This window comes from Fopius arisanus, unplaced genomic scaffold (genome assembly GCF_000806365.1).
Source record: "Fopius arisanus strain USDA-PBARC FA_bdor unplaced genomic scaffold, ASM80636v1 scaffold00010, whole genome shotgun sequence".
NCBI classification, from domain to species: domain Eukaryota; kingdom Metazoa; phylum Arthropoda; class Insecta; order Hymenoptera; family Braconidae; genus Fopius; species Fopius arisanus.
In genome coordinates this window covers 1,286,530-1,307,454 of record NW_011887749.1, presented here as the reverse complement: position 1 = coordinate 1,307,454, position 20,925 = coordinate 1,286,530, and the positions used below count along the sequence as shown (strand labels likewise).

The window sequence follows — 20,925 nt, the reverse complement described above, 5'->3', positions numbered from 1 at the left end:
ATATTTCTGAAATAAAGAAAATTATAGTTGGAGGTTTTGCTTGCTAGCAGAAGTCAAGTCATTCGTATAATAGTTGAAAATAGAGAAAATCGAAGAAAAACTACAATAAAAGAGACAAATGTTGCGGAAACTATTGAATTTGGAATAAGTTAGAAATTTGAAAGGACAGGAAATTGAATCATTTCTATTTAACGATCCGTGGGGCTACTCACTTCCGGATCGAGTGACACCACGACACCATGACTTCGAGTTCGACTTTCGTCGTTTCGGGAAAAAAACAAGTCAATGGCTTCAAGTGATTCTTAATGAGATTTTGCAACTGAAATTGTCTTGAGATAATTTCATAGATTCAAAAGCAATTTTTTCAGATGCAATGAATTGACGATAAATGAAATTCAACAATCGAGAGGAGATCGCGTAGAACAATAATTCCAATAGAATTTTCAATTATGTAACTGTGAACTTAATTTGAATCACAAATGGTATCTAAATTTTTTATACATTTCGAAAATTACAGAGGATTGAATTTTTCAATGAAAGCTTGAATTTTCATGTTCATCGTGAAGATTCACCATCACCATCAGCTATAACTGAATTGTCAATAGGTTGAACATTCCAAGAAGTTATTGCTCTAATTTCCAATATTTTTACAGTTTTTCTACAAATTACTCTAGATACTAGAAATATAAAAAAAATTAAGCCATTCCTCAATGAACGATTCCCCAGCAATTTAATTTCACTTGATATTTGTTTAAAAATTCGAGTATAATTTATCACCAGCGTATCTTTAAGTAATCCTTCAGAAAAATGCTCTAACTGTTTAGGCAATAAAAAAACACATTGCCATTCCCAGTAACTCCATTAACAAAATACAGGTCGCCGGAAGACCTTGAGCTAATTAGTTACATTTTATATGTGTAATGATAATTAATATGCAAAATAGAAAAAAAAACAAAACGAGTTGACATGCTCATTTGTACGTTCCTTCAAGAACTTACAACTGGCCCTCGCCCTCGGCCCTCCAGTATTTATATATTATTTATGTACACAATAGATAGTATGATGAGTAAGTATAAAAAGGAAAATGAATGAAATTTTGATGAGTACAGGTTGAGAGTGTAGTGATAGTTTCGACAATATTGAATATTTCTCAATGAAACTATGAAGGCATAGCGTCTGTGGGATAAACACGAGTGGCCCATCGTTTCTACAGCAGCAGTACCATTGGGTCCTCTCATTTATAGGGAGAGAGAGGCCGGAGAAGCGTAAACCGCGAAAGTAGGGATCACGACTGTTGAAAGAGTAAGACAGGTGAGAAGGAGCTGAGCCTGAGTTACTCATGAAAAATCGAGATGAAAGATTCACCAGAGTGGCTTCAAGGCCCAAAGGGAAAGAGACAGCTAAACTAAAGAAGACGAGTCCCTCTTACTCCATCCCCTCTCCGATCTCATCCCAACGAAGATCGAGATCGAAGGGCAAAAAGAGGGGGACAGGAGGGTGAAAGAAAGAAAGAAAGAATTAACTGGAGAGGGGGTACCCATTCATGCTTTGCCGCTGGTCTAAGAGTCCAGTTCAACCACGGCATACCTTCGTGTACCCCGTGGGCGCCATTCTCTAACCGGCACTCACCTACTATTCACCAACAACTCCTCTCAGTTCAACCCAAAAGTTACACCGAAAATTAACCAAGTGTTTTTATTCTCTAAACAATCAATTTGCTACTTCCATCATATTGCTTTTGAAATCCATCAAAAGTCCTTATCCAATCAAATTCATTGTTTATTCCTAACTCGATTGAAATCAATACTATATACTATAACTGAATATTCACGTGGTGTTGTGCCAATGTTATGACTCAATATGATGCAAAAGAGAAAATAAAAATTCATTAAAAATACTGCTGGCTATCTTCTTGAATGCACTAAGTCATTGGATATGTGTCAAGTTATGTGAATTATTGAAATCTATCGCTTGTGATGTGACTTGACTTACGGCATTTATCGATAATATTTACTATTCACTTATCGATAATCAATCGAGTTTGATTGGAGTGGAGGAGACGATTGGTTTTACTAAAATGGAATTCTCCATGATAATGTATTTATTTGTAACACTGTGCTTTATGCGTACCAAGTGTTTTGGCAATTTGCTTGGTGTTGAAATGGATGATGCTGGTGAAGAGTTTTTGCATGAGTACCTGTCACTGGATGAGAGCAGGTATCTAGCTGAGCTGCAGGAGTTTCAGGATGCAGCCATTGAGATTGACTTGATTGATAGTAAAAAACGTCATAAACGACCGGAACAGGAGCCCCGAGTTGTGTATCAAATTGGAGTAAGTGGCTTTTGAATTTTTCTTTTATTTTCAAATACGTGCGTTTGTTACAGTCGGTGTATTGGTGTTATTGCACGTATTATACGGCTCATGGCTGAATTGCCGAGTTGAATGGAGAGGGTGGAGGGAGATAAATAATAATAATAATCATTATTATTATTGTGGGGGACAAATTTACATGAGCTCGCGTGGAAAAGTGCACGCGCTGCATTAAATGTATTGACCAATTTCCGGCCGAACTCACCGTGCGCGCCTTTTTTAGTCTTTCAATGTCCACTAACCATTTGTCCGCGGGCCATTAAAGACGCTTTTCGCGCCCACCATTAAACCTCCATATTCTCCATCTTTCATTAATCTTTCTCCTTCCTATATTTTAATCACAATCCAAATATGCGCTATCATCATCATTATAGATCACTGAATGTTGTAATTTTTCTACTTTCATTAATGATTGTTCCCCAAAGTCTCTGACGATCTTCGTTGTTTCTATAAAATACATTTCCCCATCAAAAAAGGCAATTCATATAATTATATAATATTTCACATTGTTGGTACGTCACGGGAAACAATTGGATAGGATTTGGATGGGATAGAGTAGGATCGGGAAATATTCTCAATATACATTTTACAAGAAATTTTTAGTGATTAGAATGGGATACATATCTGTATTCAAGATTCGAACTCGGATTCGAACTCGGCATTGTTCACTGTTTCATTGACATTAGACATTACCGTCATACAAGAACTATATAATAATAATACTAGCATAATTGTTGTTAGTAGATAATGATTTTGGAAAAAGCTGATTTTTTTTTAGGATGAAATCTAAAGTTGAATTTCAGCTGCTTCTTTATTGTTTACCTGTGGTTTTTCGTGAATATATAGAGGAGGGGGATATAGTTTTTGAATGTTGGGTAATGTTGACGTTTTGAAGAAGAAAAAGCTTCCATGTCATCCGGGTCTTTTCACCGTACAACCCAAGTGGCGCCCACTTGGAAGTTCTCGAACCTGTCATGAAGTTGTGCTACAGATGAGAAGGAATGGTGGGTGAAAAAGGTGATGCAGGGTAACAGGGGAGAGGAGGGAACGGCAGTGTACACTTGGGGCAACATTCATAACGAGTTCGCCGATCGAGTTTGAGATTCCTGTGTACGTCGTTTCCTCTTACTTGAACGGGACTACAAAGAATGCTTGTTCGTCGGCCCTACGTCCGGTGTTTTTTTTTTCACATTTTAGGGTTTTCATTATGTATTAAATTATCCTACTGATGCGTCATGAATGAGAGGAGAGAAAACGCATTCTCCATCATCGAAAGAACTACTGGTCACATTTAGTAGTGGCTCATCGATGCATTTCCAGTTGTAAATTTCGTTTGTGAAAAATCCATGGTGAAATTGACGTGAAAAAATATACCGTTTTTAAGTTTTATTATTATTTTATGTCTCACATTTCATTTCATTTCATCGCGGTCGATGATTTTTCCATGTTCTCAGTATGCTTTTGCAAAAATAGTTATAAAATCTAAAACCGATATATTCTACTATATCTATCTGATCGAGGGTTTCCCTAAGATTAATAGAAAACATGAAAAATGAGAAGATGTCGACAATAACACGGTAGTATCAGCATTTTCTTGCGCTTTTCTAAACTTTTAAATATACTTAAAAAATTAATTAAATCACAACAAATTGTAAAAACATATTTTTTTACGTCAATACCATTGGTGGTTGGCCGGAAAAAAAATGTAAAAACGTGAATTTTGACGATAAAGGTGTCTAACATCCTTATGGTTAAACTATTGAAAAAGTACAGAGGAATTTCTGAAGATTGCAAAATTTATAGTCATTGGCAGATGCAGCAGTATTTTGAATATTTTTGTATAATTCTCAAGGATTTGTAAGGACGAACACATGTTTACCTGTTGCATTTTCTGATGTAAAAGAAGGCCTGGAAATGGGTCCTTTTGGGTCCTTGGGTGGCACGGTATTGAGCCATTGGGCTGCTGGGCGATTGCCAGGTGTCATGTTCGTTTCGGTTGTGGTCGTGAGAGATGCGGGAGATTCGTGAGAACTTCCGGATTTCTCATGGGCCTCTTCCGGCTCATCTATTATTTCATTTTAGTTTATACAGTGCCACCGTTTCAATTCGCCATTTTCTTCATCCTCTTACCTTCACTGACGTAATGTTTTGTTATCGAATTTCTCTCTTTTTCCTTTCCTATTTATTTTTCGTATTTACTGGGGAGAATGAATGAAAGACACCGCGTGTATTTACCAAGGTTTATTTATCCCGGAGTTTCATTCATAGTCTTGGAATTTTTTTTATTCATATTTTCTTTCAGCATTTCGCTCGCGCTTGCGCGCCGCTAATAATCATATTCGGGCGTATGGAAAATAATTTATATAAAATATTTTGTATATGAAGATATGTAAATTTTTTAAATGATATTTATTTATTTTATATTCATGCTTTTTCACTTTTATGTAGAGATATAGCTCTTTTTTAATTGAGAAAATTTTTATATACATTATAATTATTCTTAAAAAATAATAATTTTCATTGCAATTCTGGCAGTTTCGTAAACTCTATTTACGTTACATCTGATTTTTTTTTTGGGGGGGATTATTTTTTTTGTCATTATAGTAGAAAATTCAGAAATGACTAATTTCCTAATAACTACTGCAAATTATAGTAAATATAATCGACAAAAAATTCTGGGATAACTGATCGTACGTGGAAAGGTATATTTATACATAATATTCCATCAGAACATTACACTTGTCGAAAATTTAAGATGGAAAAAATAACCTACGTAATCAGATTTCATTCAATATACTTGATTTTTTAAATTAAATCTGTTTATAGTGGAAAAAAGCTCCAACAACAGGATTCTCTGATGAATTTTGAAAATCGTCAAAAAATCTTGGAGTTTATTGCGAGCGAATGAGTGTATTGAAATGCCTCAAAGTAAAGACGACATCATGAATTCCTCCGACTTTTTTCTTAGATTTCCTTCATCTTAAATATTTTTTTATGTGCTTTGTACATTAGTGAAAGTTTGCTAGTAAAACCCACGGTACGCCTACAAATAAGAATTAACACGTGCCATGAGAAACACTAGTTACACACTGATTATTCTAGGGCCCACGCAAGAGCTCATTATTTGAGAATAAATTTTGAGGATCTGATGAAGCATTGGAGGAAAGAATATCCAATATTTTATTGAACATGAGAAGGGGTCTATGTCTATGACTAGTGCGTAAAATAGAACTTCTTTGCACGATACATGATTGCAATAAACCCAAATTTTATGCGCCGCTTTTCAGCTTTACGCATATCGTGCGGAATGGGCGTAATTTACGCACGCTAATCTGTTTTGTAATAGTATATTTAGTTACAGGTGCATGGAAAACTGGCTTTTCGCACGCACGAGTAACACATCCAAATTTTTACAATAGATGCCGCGTTTGGAACTGTAGTGGAGGCAAAGTATTTGTTTTATCCACAGAGTGCGTAAAGGTCAAGCTCGATCTCTGAACTTTAGGCAAATCGTACGGAAATTAACCACTTTATGCACACTAAATGCTTCCAAAATAGTATATTTCGATATGATTGCGGGAAAGTGTTTTGAGCTTGTCAGAGATTTATAGCACGAGGTGAATCCTATTTTTCATCACAATGTGTGGGAAGTGGGGTTTTACGTACGTGGAGTGGTACAAAATGTTCCATAACCAGAACTACAGGAAAAGTTAATTTATTCAATGTTTAAGGGTATTAACATTAGTTGTTGATGTTGAGTTTCTTTTTTGTGTAGAAGAGTGAAGCAGAACTTCCAGAATGCTTGGATAAGAGTGAGGTGTGTAGCAAAGTCGATTTATATGGAGATCCGTGGGTGGAGAGGCAGTGCAGATGTCCTGGAGGACGTACGTGTCCGAGCAGTATACATGCTGATGATGGGTACACGATTGTTGATAAAACCAGACAGTATAAGCTCTGTGAGCCAGTTAAGAGACTACCAATTTGCCGTTATTTCAAGTAAGTAATCACACAACTGGTTAGAGAGGGTAGAGCAAAATGGAACACCCAAGCAAAATTAAATAACATATTGTTCCTTTCTAAAATTAAAAAACCCTCTATAAATTTACTCTCTTCTAGTAAAATCTAGTGAAAATACATTTTAAAAACGGAAGGATGAAATTTAAGTAACTTGTGAGAAAATCGTCAAAGTCAAATCGTAGAATATCATAAACAGAAATTTTATCTACTAAAAAAGTCTCGTGAAATTCTCTACATAAACTCGCATCATCCTCTTGATCTTACACGCATTACCCTAAATACCCTAAATTTAATATGTATCCTAATTATTGCAATTATAAATTTTCTAGAGATATCACATGGACATTAGCTCCAGGTGTTGGTTCAAATAACTCAACGGTTCAGCAAGTGCACTGTAGGTGTCGTCCAGGAAGCGTTCCTTATATCATAAGAAGATCAACCCACAGGCTACCCCAAGGCAATGCAACCTACGTGTATGCATTCGCATGTTCACCACAAAGTGTAAGTAACGCAAAATTATCAATGGCTAAAAAATTGATGAGTCAGCCGCCAGCAATAGCTGAGTGGTTCCAGTCAATCACTGGATGACGGGTTTCCCCCAATAGTACAGTCGTATGACACTGAAAAACAGTCAAATGGATCAATAAAATGATACACCATGAAAAATAAACAGGCGGATAGTTAAACAATTGATATTTAATTGTCAATCGATCGATGGTTGATGCTGGTTGGTAGTACACTTTGAAGACATGATAACTGATGGCGAATCTGAATGACTCCCGTAATTTGATGACCTGCTCTGTATTCTTCCCGTCAATTAAATGACCATACAGTACTGCTATATGAAAATAAGTTGTTATTAAATATATTGATTATACAGCCATTTTAATTGAGTGTCACCTAATAGTCACCTGATGAGAGTGGGTTTATTGCAGGTCTGCCCATTAACACCACATCTAGCACTCATATAGATTTCCGTACAGATCACTTATCGTTGATCTGCTCTTCCATTTAACGATTCAAGAATTGAAATTTACCACTAGTTACTATTTTTACCGTTAAAATTATATTTACAGAAAGATTTTTTGATCAATTTATTTGAAGCAAAAGCTAATCTCATGTCCATTGCTTGGAGAGTTTATCGATCTTCTCAAGTTAATTGATTCATATAAATAAATAACCGATCGTAAATATGGTAAATGTCTAGCATAGAATCTATACTATATACTATAGATCTAGCCATCCAAGTCAACTCAATCTGGATGTTCTATAGTGGAGTGTGTAGGTTTCCATCTGATGAGATGATGAAGACCGTGTTTGTGTGATTTTAAATACATTACTCTCTGCGATATTCAGGGCCACGACGAGGATGTGGCGATCGTGTCGATGATATGATAGACAATGGATACACAAGAAGATGAATGAATGTAGGTAATCCTGAATAGATCCCTAAGTCACCAGTATTACATCACGCCACCTCACCTCACAACTATCACTGACTGAAACACGATGAGTGGTATACCTCCGCTGCCCTACTGCACTTATTCAATTTAAATTATATTAAATATTATTCACTCACTCATCGTGCCAACAGTGAAAGCAAGGAATGGCCGAGAGGGAGAGGGAGGGGGGCTGCTCTATTGCTGAAGCGACTGAAGGAATTGCTCAGGATTTCCTTACGATTTATATTCGTATCCCGCTAGTCTCCCATCTACACTCTCACCAATTAATCCGCTCTTGTAACTAACAAGTGACCTTGAGTGAATTATTACCTCAATGATAATTATTTGTGGTGGACCTGTACTAGACATTTACCGAAAATATTTATTCACAGAGGCTGAGGTGTCAACACAAAGAGCCCTGCCGTTTATTCACAGTTCGGAAACGACGTAGTTCCCAGCTAGAGGAAGTGAATGCATCACCTCTCTGCCAATGTCCAAATGGTAACAGGTGTCCGAGGAGGCACACAGATCCAGGCTCCCTACCAGCGAGATCCTACAGTGGTGCCCTCGAAATAAAAACCTACAGTGGCTACTGTGTCCCAGCTCATCATACCGAACCAGTCTATACCCTCTGATGATCGCTGATATCGGACCATTCAAATTTTTAATCATTCTTACTTGTCTGAATTTAGTTACTGGTTTTTCATAGATCGTTTTTTTTTATTATACCGACTGTGGGTAAATCATTGCGAATAAAAAACCCAAAAAACACGTACACTGATTTGGAAAGTATTGCGTGGCGGTATAGTACCGTCTATCTGTGCATTTATCATACCAGTATTTTACTGGTGTGCCGTACTAACGACCGGATTTAATTATGATATTCGTACGCGGGTCGTACATCGTACTAAAGTTTCACCATCGGACTTGTTTCTACGATGTGCCAGTACACTGGACAATCTTTCAATGAAAAATATACAGTTGCCAATATCCTTTCATTAAGAGCTAATAATCATGAATTAAATTGCGGAATGTAAGATTTCGGCCAACTTCACACGTAAGGCCTCATGCGTAAGTGCCATTTTTCATTGGCCATTCCGAATAAAATTCATTTCTCATTGGTGAATTGGTCTTACGTTACATAAAATAATTTCAATAAAGGGTTACACACATAAATCAATTTGCCAAACACAAGATTTCAGTTAACGTTATGAGTAAAACTCTCATTGGCGATTCTAGATAAAAGTCATTTCTTATTGGTCAATTGCCAGATCAAATGGCGCAGAGCGCGCTTTCGCTCTCGGGATACATAATATCGATATCGTAACATTACATTCTCATTTTAGTCGCCAGTATGGCCTATCGATATTATACTGGTATGATAATAATATGGTGTACATATTCGAAAGAGCAGTCTAGTATAGACAAAATATCAGTATTGTACTTGCATCTCAGAGAAGCGGCGTAGCCAGAACGATTATTCTAAGATAATCCTAATACAGTACTGGGATGATAGGTGCGCAGACGATGTGAAGTACATACATACTGTACTGATATATAGGAGAAAGATGGGAAATTGATGGAAAACGAAACTGGACAGGGCAAAACACTACAGAGGTCATTTTCTTCGGCCCATTCTTCTTCAGCTCATCATTTTTCCAACGAAATGGTATCGTGGGCTGAATGAAGTGATTAATAGTATTGGAGTGGTGATTTTATTAGCAAATTAGAAGAATTCTCACATTGTTCATAGAAACACCTATAAAAGCTTTAAGTGACCATTGTCGTGCATCGAGAAAATAATACATGTTATTTTAATATTTATTTGTCACACGTCCATGTTATCAAACATGAATCCCACTCGTAGATTATACGGATGGATATGTGACAAAAAATTTTAAACGATACTCGTAATGATTGGGATAATCCATTGGTAATAGACGGATTTCACTGAGGAAAAAAAGCGTCGATCAAGTATTTCTTTGATTCAAGTCCGAAATAATTCGAGCCAATTGTACCAGGGTCTTGGTAAAGCATGCACAGAATTGATTCAAATGCATAATCGATTGAGAATAAAATTTTCGAAAAACAAATGGACGTTTAGTGCCTTTGATTGGCAATTTCGTGGAATGATTGCCTGAAAGATTAGGTTGGTTTCGAATTTTAAACAAAAACGTGCACATTTAATCGACGCTTTTTCTGTCAGGGTATGTTAAACTTTATTCACAAGGATGTAATACTATGTATTTTATAATGTACTAACGATGTTCCTAAACTGACAATTCTTTCCAACCGGAATTAGAGGATAGAATTAGGAAAAATTTTTACCTGGAAATTATGGTCACAATTTTCCACGCAAAAGAAAATTCAATGTTTTTCATGTGCAGCAATTAAGTTCGTTTGATTTATAGATATTTATCTTTCCTAATTTTGATGCAGTTGTATAAACCATGTATAGAGGTATTCCCTTCATCTTCAAGCTATCGATCGCAGCAACATTACTATATCTTATCTTTTCCTCCCTAATTATTATTTTTCATGACTAGTTGTATGTTAACGATTAACTATTATGATGGAGTGAAGTAAAAATGTAGATGAAGATTATTTTAAAATCTTATTTTATGATTATTGTATTGGGTAATTTTCTCATTTTAATGGTACGTTTTTTTCGACGAAGTGACATCTTAAATGTTAATATTTCCGTAAGGATACAATGGATAGAAATTTATGTGAATAATCATTTGAACTGTATATATGACTCGTTTTCGGAGCAGTTATTGAGAGGTAACGGCAGATCATCTGGACGTTTTTCTTTTAATAATAATAGAATGTTGATTTGAGATTGACGTTAATCATGTTTGTGTAATTTTTTACTATTTGAATTAAATATATGGAAATTACGTTGAATCAGTTTCATATTCATTTCATGGGTGATTAGAGAAGCAGCAAGGTCAATTTTTATCTGTGCAATTAATTCCTCCATTTTATTCCCATCATTATATTGACAAGCTCCTCAATTCTGATTTCGATACATCAGACTGCAATATTCGAAGTTGATGAAGAATTATCACTCTAGCGCTAAAAATCAATCATATAATTGACTTGAAAAGTTACCCGATGTTTTCCGCCATTTTGAATCATAGAAGGGCGGCCGACAAAATGGCCGAAAACATGGGGTAACTTCTTATTGAAAAGAGAAGAAATAAATATGATTTATGTATTGAACTATGAAAATGAGATATACGGTGGGATCATTCTTCTTTTGGAAATCACCCTTCCTCTCATCAAATGCTTAGTAAATAGTCTAAACAAAGGACATCGCCTGGAAAGGAAGAAAGAAGCAGCATTCTTTATTGAGTTCGGACGCAATCCACGGAAGGAGGACACATCTTAATAATCTAATTGCTGTCATATAAAAATATTTTTTATTTACTAATCTGGCTCCCACAAAACTGATACTTCAAAAATAATCGGAAAAAGAGGTGTCTCCTCAATTCTTCTGTGATCCTGTTATAAAATTCCCATTCGATTCAAATTTTAACGAACTAAGTGCCCATTTCCTCTAATTTTTTCAAATTTTTAACGGGGTCACAGAAGATTGAAAAACTTACTTTGATCTTCCGTCATTTAAATTCTTAGAAAGGCAGTCTATAAAATGGCGGAAAACATAGGGTAATTCCTCAATACTTCTGCGATTCGATTATACAATTATCATTTTATTCAAGTGTTGACGAGATGAACTTCAATTTTCGAAGAATCGAATTGAATAGAAAAGGAATTATAGCCAATTATTTCCCAACGTCCTAACTTTCCGGGGGGTCTCGCTCCCGGCGGTCCACAAAAAATCAGAACAAACCTAGATTACTCCTCAGATCTTTTGAAATCCTGTTCTACAACTCCGATTGGCTCGACATTCCAGATACGTTACAAGGATCTACCAATCAAAATAGGAGTAAAAATCGAATGCCACGCCTCAATTCTTCTGTTATTTTGTGGGACCTTTCTGTTATAACGTAGGGCCAAATATCAAGAAAAAAAAACGGTCTTTTAAAAATTCTACCGACAATAATAATTTTTGATTACTGGTAGGATTCAAGAATGAGAATCAAGGAGATATGGGGTTACAGAATTCAAGTGATATTTAGGTATAAAATAATATCTGCAGGAAGAAGAAATGGAATTTCCTCTTTTAATGTAATTTTAAATAATTTTGTTGGTATTAGTTTTGGTTGAATACTAATATCCAGTAATGACGAGCAGTCTTCTTTTTCTTAGATGGTGAAAAAGTGTTTTTGTCACGTAAGTATGAAGTTTTATGGATAAAAAATTTGAAGGGAAGTATTCGGTCGACTAGGGTGGCGTCGATGGGAATGTTTCGGTCCATCACTCTGCGCGCATTTCTCAGTTCGAACGTAATGTTCTGTCATCCGTATCCGGTGATTCGCCACCATTCCACTGCCCGTCACATCCTGAATAACGTAAATCTATAGCACTACAAGATTTGCAAAATTGTAGAGTAGTGAGAATACGAAATATATAGAATTGATGAGGAAAAAAAAATCATCGATGAAGTATTTACAGGGAGAAATATATTCAAGAAAAATTACCGAACAGTTAAGCTTATCTACAAGCGTCACCGAAAAATCGGAAACGTTCAGTAAACTTTCGGACCTGTCACTCAAAAAATATGAAAAAGTTGTTATTTTTCTGGAAACTGTTCGATCGATGAGCGATTTCACGAATCATTATGTTCAAGAATTTTTCCGTTACATTTCGTAAATTTTATGTGTTCCTGTGGCTAATTTTTATTGGACTTCTCTCAATATATGTCGTTCGATCTTTTTTCCGTCTGCTTCAAATCTGAAATGACTCGAGTGAAGAGCGTCCCGTTTTGGTGAAAGTGTGCGCACACTTGAATATTTCCCTACACTTTTTGCATTTTTTTTTATTATAACCCGTTAAATACTTGCATCTACCTGATTCTAGTACGCGTAGGGCTGATTTAAGTTCATACATTTTCATCTCTGTCACACTTTATTGCATTTCCATCAATAAAATTCACAAACCATGACGTGACAGTTCCGTAAACGTGAGTCACAGAATTAACCTGAATTTTCGTTATATTGTTACGTAATTTTTCCTTGATGTTATACAAAGATTTCTTGATACTAACATAAAAATTCTGGTTAATTTTAAATTTTTTATGAAATAATATTTCGCCGCAAATTTATGCAGTTGTCACATAATTTTTCGTAAATCTTTTTCTTCGTGCAAATGCTTAAAAGACAAGTTTGATCTTCATTATTCGTTCGTGCGACATGATCTATCTATCTATCTATTACCGAGCAGCAATAATTCCATGCATCGGTAATTTTTCGTCGTCTTTTATAAACAATTAGTTTAGCCCTTCTTCACGACTTTTATACATTTTCTGCAATGAAAATTGCATTTCAAGCAAAATTGGAAGCCAATTTTCATTCAGGAAGAAAACCTTATCAACTAAGAAGCGGCTATTTCACGTTTAGGGTGAAAAGGATGTGAATTTTATAGAATTGTATGATTAACCTCTCAAATTACTTCCATTCGATCCAATAAAAAAGCTCGATAACTAAAATATTGTTAATGATATTCCAGGAGGAAATTTCTAGAGTGACGATTAGAAAATAATTCAGTATCTTGCTATAAAACGGTAAATTGAAAAGAAGAAAGTTAAAAAAGGGTAAAATTTACGTAAATATTGATAGTAAGCACGTTTGTATCCATTAATCGGATAATTTATAATTTAAAATCAGCAAATGCTTTTTCTATCACATAAAGGTGGTTGATCGTGCTGGATCCCGGGCCAGTGGCAATTTGCTTTCCCTCAGCGATTAGTATTTCTTCTTTATACGTGGACTTTTTCATTTTTTTCTCTCTCTTTTCGATCTTAATGTGGTGCTGCAGTTTTTAAAAATATTTTACGGGAGGGCCCCACTCTCGGTGAATAGCTACGACGAGTTATTAGCTGAGATGCTAACTAGAAATACACGGGAGGTTTCTGGTTGGTTGGTAAGTGGGACTAGCGGGGACTCATAGTCAGGATCCATTCTACGTGGGACCCCAGTCGTATTCCAACGCTCTCACATTGACGAGCGTATGTTGGCTATTAATGTTTGCACGATTGACCATTTTTTAAATAACACAGTGCGATATTTTAGCCCTTTTTCCAGTACTTCAATTTTCTATTTATTCAAGTTGCATTATTTGTTTTGTCTGAGTTTTATCTTTCGATACAAGTGCTTTAATTATCAAGGACTTTAAGCTTCGTATTTTTAATAAAAAAGGTATGCAAATTGAGTATTAAGGATCGAGAAGAGAAAGTTTGCAGTGAAGTGATGAGAGATATTTAAGCCGAAGGACTTGGCGCAGGTTTAATATTTTTTAGATGTCAGAATAGGATTATGCACTTACGGGTTTTGCAGAAAAATATGAGAATGGCCTACGAAACTACTTCCAGATTATCATACTATTTTTTAATTGTCTTTCTTTTCAAGAGGCATCTATTATTCGAATACTTCATGTATCATATTTATGCGGCTCCTCAATGAGTCGGAGAACATTTACTGGTACAAGACAATAAAATAATGGTAACAAAATAACAAATAACAATGGTGGTAATAAAATTATGGTGTGAAGTTGGCTAATTTGATATTCATCTGTATTTCAATAAGCCAGTATATAATGTCCTATCTACAGGAGGAAATAGATCGAAAAATGGTTTATCATGTAAATAGATCATGACGCCGGATCTTTACGACATATATGTATGTGTATTACACATTAACGAAACAAATTTATAATTAATCAGTTAAATCTAATGGATAAACTTATTACCTAACAGTCGTCGATCCAAAGAATTCGAGACGAATGAGCAAAGAAGGTAAAGAAGTGCTTTTACAAAAACAATCTGTTCAAAATTTTTCAACATCTGATTAGATATTTAAAGAATAAGCCGTGATTTCGTTTAATTTAATTATTTGAAAAATTGCTATAAATCATGGTTCTTAATCAGTAGATCCTTCTTATGGCGTTTGAAGAAAATTGCAATTACTGCACAAAGCTATCAATCAATGGAAAATTCTGTTGTTCTGAAAATAAGCCATTTGTAATTCAAACAAAATCCCATAAAAATACCTATGAAATATAATAACCTCAGCAATTTTATCGGTTCCGCGCAAGTGAGTTCATCGGCACATAACGATAATGTACATTCGCCGCGAACCTTGACCGTGACCAAGACGACGCTATTCACCTTCGAGTCTCGCGCGCTCATTTCCCCTCAAGCGTAACGAAAGTGCACTAGTGGTTGGAACCTTCGCCATGTCTGTCCACTGCCTGTCTTCAAGAGATGCCAGAGAGAGAATGAATGTGATGTGCGAAAAAAAAGAAACAAACAAAATTAATCTCATTCAGAGAAACAAAGAGAGAAAGAGGAAGCACGAGCGATAGATAGTGCGGATAACAAAAAACCTCTTTAATCATAGCAACATAGCTATTGATGGAAAAGGCGTGATTATCGGATCTTAATGAAATTAAAGGGTCAGATTAATCCATTGAATTGGACATTGACTTATATTTGTGGAAATCCACATTGCAGTTGCGTACAAGAAATTGAATATTTTTTTTTCAGTAATAATACTACTAGTTGGTAGAGATAAATTTGACACACTCGCTGCTAGGTAGGAAAGCTTGAGGAAAGTATTTGATTAATTTTGTACCAAGAGTGCTATTTGATGGATTTTCGCTGAACATCAGCGCAATTATGGAAAGGAATGGAAAGCCTTGAAAGACTGATTCGGCTATTGAAATAACTTTATTTGAGAGAAATGTAATAAATGCAATGAACGACATTTAATTAACAGAGGAATTTCTCCAAAGCGAGTGCTTTTGTAATTACGTTTACAATAACGTATGAGAATTTCTTCTATCCAAATTTCAGGCAGTACAGTGTCACCATTCCGTCACTTACATCATTAATCGAGGTACTTGTATAACTTACCTAATTTCGTTTGGCCTGCATCTCAAAATCATTTCGCCTAACTCTCAATTCGCATAAAAATAATTTCACCTCCATTAGTTGAAAAATGTTTTCTGGTGGGGGATTGTCTTGGTTGCATTGACAACTTGATCTTTTCCATGAAAAATATATTGATTTTCTTCTTCTAATTGTTAATGTTGCTTTAGTGATTATTGTTTGTCACCCATTTTCAGTATTTAAGGCACAGATTTTATTAGATACCAATGCGATCAGAATATTAGGTGAATCATGAGTTTGGCAAAATCATTTTAGTCGAATCATGCCGTTGGGTGAATTTCCATTTGGCGAATTGTATCCAATCCCTTAAGTGGATATTTCCATTCAGTTACTCTCTTTAGCAAGAAGCAAGTTCAGAACATTGACTTTAGACGTAGAAAATTACTTTAGAATAAACAGTCATATATTTTTCGCATTTGGATTCTTTGATTGTACACCAGGAGCAATATTTCTTCCCTAAGATAATTAGTATACCTAGAACCAATTAATGAATTGAATAAAGTTGTATAAACGCGGTACATGTGCTAATCCACTATTTAAAGGAGCAGAAGGCTATAAATTGGTGTTCCCGAGGATTTATGGATACATAATGAGTTACACAAACATGGAAAACATTATAATTTTGAGGCAACAAATCGCTATACGGCGTTGTAAAATATCTCATGAAATATATATGTCATTTACATGAGAGACATTTTTGCAACCCAACCAGGTGAGCAATGTGATTAACTTTGCAAAAATTACGTCTCGGGCTAAAGATTTTCCTTTTACTAACATCTTGTTTACTTCTGCTTAACTTGAAACATTAACGGCTATCTATGCAAGTAGATATATCTCCATTGTACATGACACATACACTGAGAAAGAAAAAGGCGTCGGTTGAACGCCTATGTTCTTGATTGAAATTTGCAACGAACTTGTTTTCGTTATAGCGATCAACCTGATTCTTGAATCAATCTTTTCACAAAATTGCTAAGTCATGGCACTATACGCTCATTTATTTTTCGCAAATTCTATTCGCAATTGATTATATAGTGGAATCAAGTAGATGCAGGTTTGAATGATGACAGCAGGGTGATAACAGCATAAGAATACTATTTTCAAGTGTGTGGATATTTTTATTAAGACCGGACGCCATAGCCTCGAATTCTTTCGGATTTGAATCAAGGAAAACAACACGTATGGACAGAATTGGGACAGCCCAATAATTATTCGAAAAGATTTCAGTTTCTAAAAAAATTGGTTAACTTTTTTGAAAATTGCCTGAGCGTTTCAAATTTTTCTCACATATTTCTATGGCAATTAACATAAGCCATTCTCACTTGCGAAATACGTGAAATGATCCGTAATTTTTCTTGAATATTTCTCTTCCTAAAATCTTAAGTGACGACCAATCGCGTAAATGTATGATCGACGCTTAACGAATAAAAAACCGAAGTGAGTATCTTCAGTTAGTAGTGATTTATGTACCATTTTTATTTTTAACCTAGATTACCCTTTTTGAAAATTGTGTTGTGATCCCGAAGAGTTTCCCAGATTTTGGATGTGCGTTGAAGAAATGGATAGTCTAATTCGTGATATGCCGAGTTTTTTTTTGTTCAAATTATCATTTTTTTCTAGCGATGCTACATTTATACAAAGGAACGTGGATACAATAAGAACATGATCGTTTAAATACCTACTTTTTTGTCTTCACAAGTTGACGCGTGTCGAAAGTCCGGAGTGTACTATAGGGTCAGTACGCGTCTTAGTCTCGGATTCAAAAATTGCGTTACCGTTAAGAGAGCGCGAGTGCCGAGTTTCCTCTTTCTATGCACTCGATTACCAACTCCTCGTATATTCCCCTCTCCATCTCTACCATAAACCTACACCACTTTTCCTTCACTACCCATGCAAGTTCATTCTTCCACTGAAACCTAAAAATAATCGGTAACTTTGTTACGGACGTGCACAAAGCCCAAACAAAAGTGGCAATAACTTCCGCATTGTATCGAGACTTCAATTCATGCTTTTAATTGAGTTCGTGAAAATGTTTGGTTTTTTCCGCGCACGATGCATACCGTGAATTCACAGCAAATCATTTATTGCGGACATTCAATTCAGGATGTGGGAAGATTATGATGAAAATTTAAAATAATTTGTACATATTTTAGATGTCCGAATATTGAGTTTTCAAGATCACAAATCATTATGAGTCTATATTAAAAATGAACAATTAAAAGAAAAACATTACCCTCGAGCTTTTCCTCGATACAACTGTCCCCCAATATACCAATAATTTTTAAATATTTTAAATGACTAAATAATATTATGAGCGACGCCTCGAAGAGATTCCACGAAATTGCAGATCGAATGACGAATTCAATTCATAGAAATCCGCAAGCAGTACTTAGTATGGTACACAAAATATATCGATTTCTTAACATACCCAAAAGTCATTTCCAGCTCCCTCAACCACATCACAAAAATCGACTACATTTAGGGATATTCATTCCAAAAAAGTTGAGGGCAACGATATTTTGCCAGTATTATACTTCTTCTTCTTCTTCTCTCCTTTCATTTATAATATTTTTGAAAATAATATAATAATCATCTCGACTTGTAACATTTTTCGTGCTAATATTCTCGCGAAGTAACATTACAGTATTTTTACTTGTAATATTATTATTACATAAAATCTAGGGCGGTCACTTATTTTTTGAAACGATTTTTATATATTCATTGTAATTGCAAAAAAAAACTAATTTTTCAGAAGCCGAGCTATGCGGGCGAAATCAGTGATACTTTTCGTTACGACAGGAGTTTTTTTTAAAGGGATTTTCCGGTTACAGTATTTATCTCATTGTTCTCCGTTCATGTCCATTAGTAAGAGAAATTTAATAAGTACGGGGGCAGACAAGAGAAAAAAGTTTAGAACAATAGTAGGAGTAGTGCAAGAAGAGGGCGTAAGTTAAGCTTAATCTGTGCTTCGGATTAAAATCAAAAACGTTTCATTGAAATTGTGAGCTTTCGCTGAATGTCAAAGAAACGAATCCTCAAATATTTTAGAGAGGAGTCTGACAATTCAAAAATACTAAAGTGAGAAGTAATAAAGTTGATAGTGTAATAATAATAAAGCCAGAGATAAAATCAAATGCGGCCGCCATGAATTTCATTTGACTCCATGCCAATTTTTCTCATCATTGCATGTGATATTTTCAGTAATCGCCAGAAATATTAAAACAACATTATTAAATTTCAACTTTCCCAACGTTTTTAGAAACGTTTTAACTCCTAACTTGTTATAAAATATGGATGACATTCATTTCGCTGAGATTGCAGCAAAATCTTTTTTTTTTCTGTATACTAAATGCATTACGTAATACCAATAAAAAATATGACAATTTCTTAAATAAATGACTTATTTGGAACGATCAAACAAAATTATTGTTCTCATAAATAACCCATTAACTCGGTTATTAAACCCTCCTCATCTATGTATAATATACTCATATGCATACAAAATATAATATGATGTTATGGGAACTCGTACGAAATCGAACATAATTCTGTGAACTAGAGTAGTAACGCGCTTTCTTCAAACGGAAGATCCATCGTGCTGCGCTTTATGTGTTATGCGTAGAATGAATTCAAAGGTAAGAGGATGTGAAACTCGGCCAATGATATGCTCACCAGGTGCTGGCTAGTAATGTGTACCAAGTGCGTTTATTTTTTTCAAGTACCTGGATTGCTAAATTCCAATCAGTTCATTACATGAGATTATCCGAAATAATATAATAAGTACAGTAATTGGCGGTAATGTGAAAGCGGTTAGTTATCTATTGAATTTCTATTGAAATATGGAAAAATTAATAATTGAATTAAGTATATTTTATACATGATCCTAGTATATTCTTTATTGTTATTAAAATCGTAGGAAAATCATTCTTTTAGTAGTAATACCCCGAGAGCTTGCAGGGAAGCTTAATGTAGATATCCGATTAATGCTGAAGCTCGAGGGGTTGCGAATTTCGATCAATCGAAACGGCGCATTTCATCTAATTGGGGAACAACTCAATTTATCTAGGATTTTGAGGAACAGTTTTGCCGATTTGTTGATCAATAGCTTGTAAGGCCTAAATGCTTGTTCGCCCAAAATCAATTCATTTTTCAGATCTGGTGCATTCACATTATCAAATTTTGACAGTTGGGAAGTTTAATCTGGCCAGTTTCATTGCTTATACAATAAATTTGTTACTTACCAATTACCAAAGAGATATCCGAAAAATACTTGAAACGATAGCCATCCAATTAGCCCAAATAAGATTAAATGCGGTGTTTTTATTGGTCGGAATTCCGACAAGTCAAGTAATCATCTATATACATCGAAAATCGAATATACTACGATCAAGTAGTATAAAACATACAAAACCGACCCGCAAATGTTTTTCTCAGAGAATTCTCCAAAAAGGAATTTAACAGTTTCAGAAGTATATACTAATATTAAACGGTCAAAAAATAAATTAATGAAGAAATATTCGAACTGATGTTTTCCCACACATGCACGAAAAGTTGGTATTTTCCTCTCTGATGAGCAGGAGGAACGTGAGATCCCGGTTTCAAGTAGAATGGATTCACTTTCGTTTGATGTATATAAATGGAAAAATAAACTTTTTTTCGCAAGCGTGTTAGAGAACAGAATGTTTACCACCAACGGAGGACATGCTCTCCCGCGTCTATACCACCTCGGGATAAAAAAACGGAAGACACCCTGAAGATGTTTGCCCAATGCAAACAAAACGTCAGTGTTTGTACTCAGCAAGAAACTTGTCGTTCCATACTTTTTTGAAAAAAAAACCGAACATCTGGAGTGACCATAATGATCGATAAACAAAGAAGATTATTTAATAGCAACGGTCAGAATAACAGTAATATTTTCAAGAAACGCACTCTTTCAGTAATCCCAGAGGCCTAAGATGATGATGTACATTTAAGGTTATTTTACACGTATGGGCGCAGATATAAGAATTGCTTGAAATTTT

General features: G+C 35.1%; 2 protein-coding genes and 1 long non-coding RNA gene across 4 annotated transcripts in view; 2 read left to right on the top strand and 1 right to left on the bottom strand.

The window, feature by feature from the left end:
• The first annotated feature begins 1,589 nt into the window (after positions 1–1,589).
• aos (protein argos) lies at positions 1,590–10,816 on the top strand. Its single transcript, XM_011298376.1, has 4 exons — positions 1,590–2,332; positions 6,147–6,367; positions 6,718–6,889; positions 8,223–10,816. The coding sequence occupies exons 1-4, from the start codon at positions 2,078–2,080 to the stop codon at positions 8,463–8,465; spliced, it is 891 nt and encodes a 296-aa protein (XP_011296678.1). The 5' UTR covers positions 1,590–2,077; the 3' UTR covers positions 8,466–10,816.
• A 3,101-nt stretch (positions 10,817–13,917) lies between these two features.
• The window catches only part of dsx-c73A (doublesex cognate 73A), a 22,520-nt gene continuing 15,512 nt past the window's right edge, over positions 13,918–20,925 (top strand). Inside the window, exon 1 of one of the 2 annotated variants that reach the window (XM_011298375.1) lies at positions 13,918–14,153. Coding sequence is in view for 1 of the 2 variants with exons in the window: in XM_011298374.1 (XP_011296676.1) it covers positions 16,567–16,616 (50 nt within the window). In the remaining variant the exon portion in view is untranslated. Of the gene's footprint in view, positions 14,154–16,240; positions 16,617–20,925 lie in introns of those variants that run through there. The other variant, XM_011298374.1, reaches the window with a different exon arrangement.
• On the bottom strand, positions 14,511–17,763 carry LOC105262674 (uncharacterized). Its single transcript, XR_891840.1, has 2 exons — positions 17,587–17,763; positions 14,511–15,208 (listed from the first exon to the last, which is right to left on the bottom strand). It is a non-coding gene; the product is annotated as an uncharacterized lncRNA (long non-coding RNA).

Coding starts and splice junctions, on each gene's coding strand:
- aos (XM_011298376.1), top strand. CDS start 2,078: ATGGAATTCTCCATGATAATGTATTTATTTGTAACACTGTGCTTTATG. Junction 2,333..6,146: donor GAGTTGTGTATCAAATTGGA/GTAAGTGGCTTT, acceptor TTTTTTGTGTAG/AAGAGTGAAGCAGAACTTCC. Junction 6,890..8,222: donor TCGCATGTTCACCACAAAGT/GTAAGTAACGCA, acceptor ATTTATTCACAG/AGGCTGAGGTGTCAACACAA.